This window comes from Populus nigra, chromosome 9 (genome assembly GCF_951802175.1).
Source record: "Populus nigra chromosome 9, ddPopNigr1.1, whole genome shotgun sequence".
Classification (NCBI taxonomy): Eukaryota; Viridiplantae; Streptophyta; class Magnoliopsida; order Malpighiales; family Salicaceae; genus Populus; species Populus nigra.
In genome coordinates, this window is record NC_084860.1 from 4357969 (window position 1) to 4360423 (window position 2455).

Consider the following 2455-nt stretch of genomic DNA (forward strand, 5'->3'; position numbering starts at 1 on the left):
TTAATCGAGTGAAGCAAGAATCCAAATTACACAGCCGATACAAAGTAGTCACTATAAAATCAAATTAGGAAATTAATGGAGCTTGTTGCACAACGATACAACAGTTTCAACGTTGGTGGAGACTAAAAAGGAAGGCGATACACGGTAGGAACCCATAATTTATAACTTTTATTGTGAAAGGTTGAGCCATATTTGTCTAAGTTCTGAAGAACGGTGATTGATATGGGAAGAACATCGTAGGTTGGGGCCTGAATGTTTTTCCCATAAAAAAAAAAAGAAAACAAAAAGCTTGTCGACACATCAACAAAGCAATTTTTTCTTTTTGTTAAAAAAATTGCTTTTTAAAGCTTACCCCATATAATTCCCACTCATTATGTTTGTTGCTTAAAGCTCGTCCAGCTCTTCCTCTCTTATCCTCTCTCTAACATTAATTCTCTAGGGAGGGAATTCCAGGCACCCAAAAGAGACGCGAGGAATCAAAAAAGGGTCTCTCTCTCTCTCTCTCAATACAGACTCTTCTAGTAAATATTCAATCTTTTCTCATAGAAAATAAAGAGGGGGAAAGAAAAGCCATTGGAGAAATTCCCACATATTTTCATGCCATCATGGAAGGAGGTGATGATCAGTTCCACCATCAGCACCATCACCAGCACCACCACCGCCCAACCTTCCCATTCCAATTGCTGGAAAAGAAAGAAGACGAGCCTTGCTCTTCCTCTTCTCCTTACCCTTCTCTTCCCATCTCCACTACCGAACCTAACAGCAACAGCAACAGTACGAACACAAATCACTCTACCTCGAATCTCCAAATTGAGGTTGCTGAACCATCAAAGAAACCCCCTCCAAAACGAACATCAACAAAAGACAGACACACGAAGGTGGATGGACGTGGTCGTAGAATTCGCATGCCAGCTCTCTGCGCTGCTAGGGTTTTCCAGCTCACTCGAGAGCTTGGCCACAAATCAGATGGTGAAACCATCGAGTGGTTACTTCAACAAGCTGAACCAGCAGTGATCGCTGCCACAGGCACGGGCACAATCCCTGCTAATTTCACTTCACTCAACATATCCTTGCGTAGCTCAGGTTCAAGTATGTCAATTCCTTCTCACCTAAGATCAGGGAGTTTCAATCCAAACTTTTCACTGCAGCAACGTAGTCGGAGTTTGTTCCCTGGAATTGGGCTAGAAACCTCACAACCACCGACATTCCTAAGTTTCCAATCTAGTAACAATCTGAATGCAGTGCTGCAAGCGAAGCAAGAATTGCGAGACAATTCTTCACTGGAATTATCAACGGAGACAGAAGAGAGTTTAAGCAGGAAACGAAGGTCCGAGCAAGATTTATCACCATCGCAACAGCATCAGATGGGGAATTACTTGTTACAATCCAGTACAGGGGCAATCCCAGCTAGTCATGGTCAAATTCCAGCAAATTTTTGGATGCTGGCTAATTCCAATAACAATCAAGTCATGAGCGGAGACCCTATATGGACATTTCCTTCTGTCAACAACAGTAGTGTGTACAGAGGCAGCATGTCAAGTGGGTTGCATTTTATGAATTTTCCTGCTCCTGTTACCTTATTGCCTAGCCAGCAACTGGGGTCTACTAGCATTGGTGGTGCCAGTGGTGGTAATAGTGGGATAAGTGAAGGGCATTTGAACATGCTAGCTGGATTGAATCCCTACCGACCTTCAGGTCTATCAGAATCACAGGCGAGTGGGTCTCACTCACATCATGGTGGCGGTGGTGGAGGAAGCGATGATCGGCATGATACAACGAGTCATCACTCATAGAGATGGAGCAAGCAAAGCAAGAGCATCATCATGATCATCATCCCTCCACTTGTGTAGTTTTTATGTGTAACACACGTGAGGTTTGATTGTTCTTGAAATACTGGAGTTTTATTTTCCTTTTCTTTTGCGTTTCTTTTCCCTAATTATTATTCCATATTTTTTTTGAGTGATTAAAATGGGGTTTTAGCTAGGGTTTGAAGGAAAGACGGTACTATTTTAACAGGTGTTGGGTGGTTTTGATAAAGAACCTCATTTGGGTTTTTCATTTCATTATTGCTCAGTCCTACGGAACATCTCATAATCATTGTTTGTGCAATTTCTTCTTTCTGGCCAAAGCTACTGCTACCTGTAATTTATATATATATACACACACACACACACATGTGTGTGTGTGTGTGTATGCTTCTGATAAATGGATGGTAGTTTCCCACCTAACTGGCAATTGAACTCTCTCTCTCTCTCTCGCCCCCCCCCAGCTAGTCTCTATGGATTGGTGATGAAAGCGGACATGAATTAATAAACTTTGTCAAAGTTAAAGCAAGAGATAAAACAATGTTACTGCATTGCAGTGTTGCTTTTCTCACATTCTGATTCTAAATCTCTGCCATGAATCTCAAGGTTTACTGCGTCAATGATTAAGATATTTTTTTCAGAGAAATGGG

General features: G+C 41.8%; 1 protein-coding gene across 1 annotated transcript; it reads left to right on the forward strand.

The window, feature by feature from the left end:
• Positions 1-369: 369 nt before the first annotated feature.
• Positions 370-2109, forward strand: LOC133702884 (transcription factor TCP14-like). The gene has a single exon (XM_062127209.1). The coding sequence runs from the start codon at positions 606-608 to the stop codon at positions 1791-1793; it is 1188 nt and encodes a 395-aa protein (XP_061983193.1). The 5' UTR covers positions 370-605; the 3' UTR covers positions 1794-2109.
• Positions 2110-2455: the final 346 nt, after the last annotated feature.

What these genes read in the sequence shown, in the direction of transcription:
- LOC133702884 (XM_062127209.1), top strand. Translation starts at nt 606, where the DNA reads ATGGAAGGAGGTGATGATCAGTTCCACCATCAGCACCATCACCAGCAC.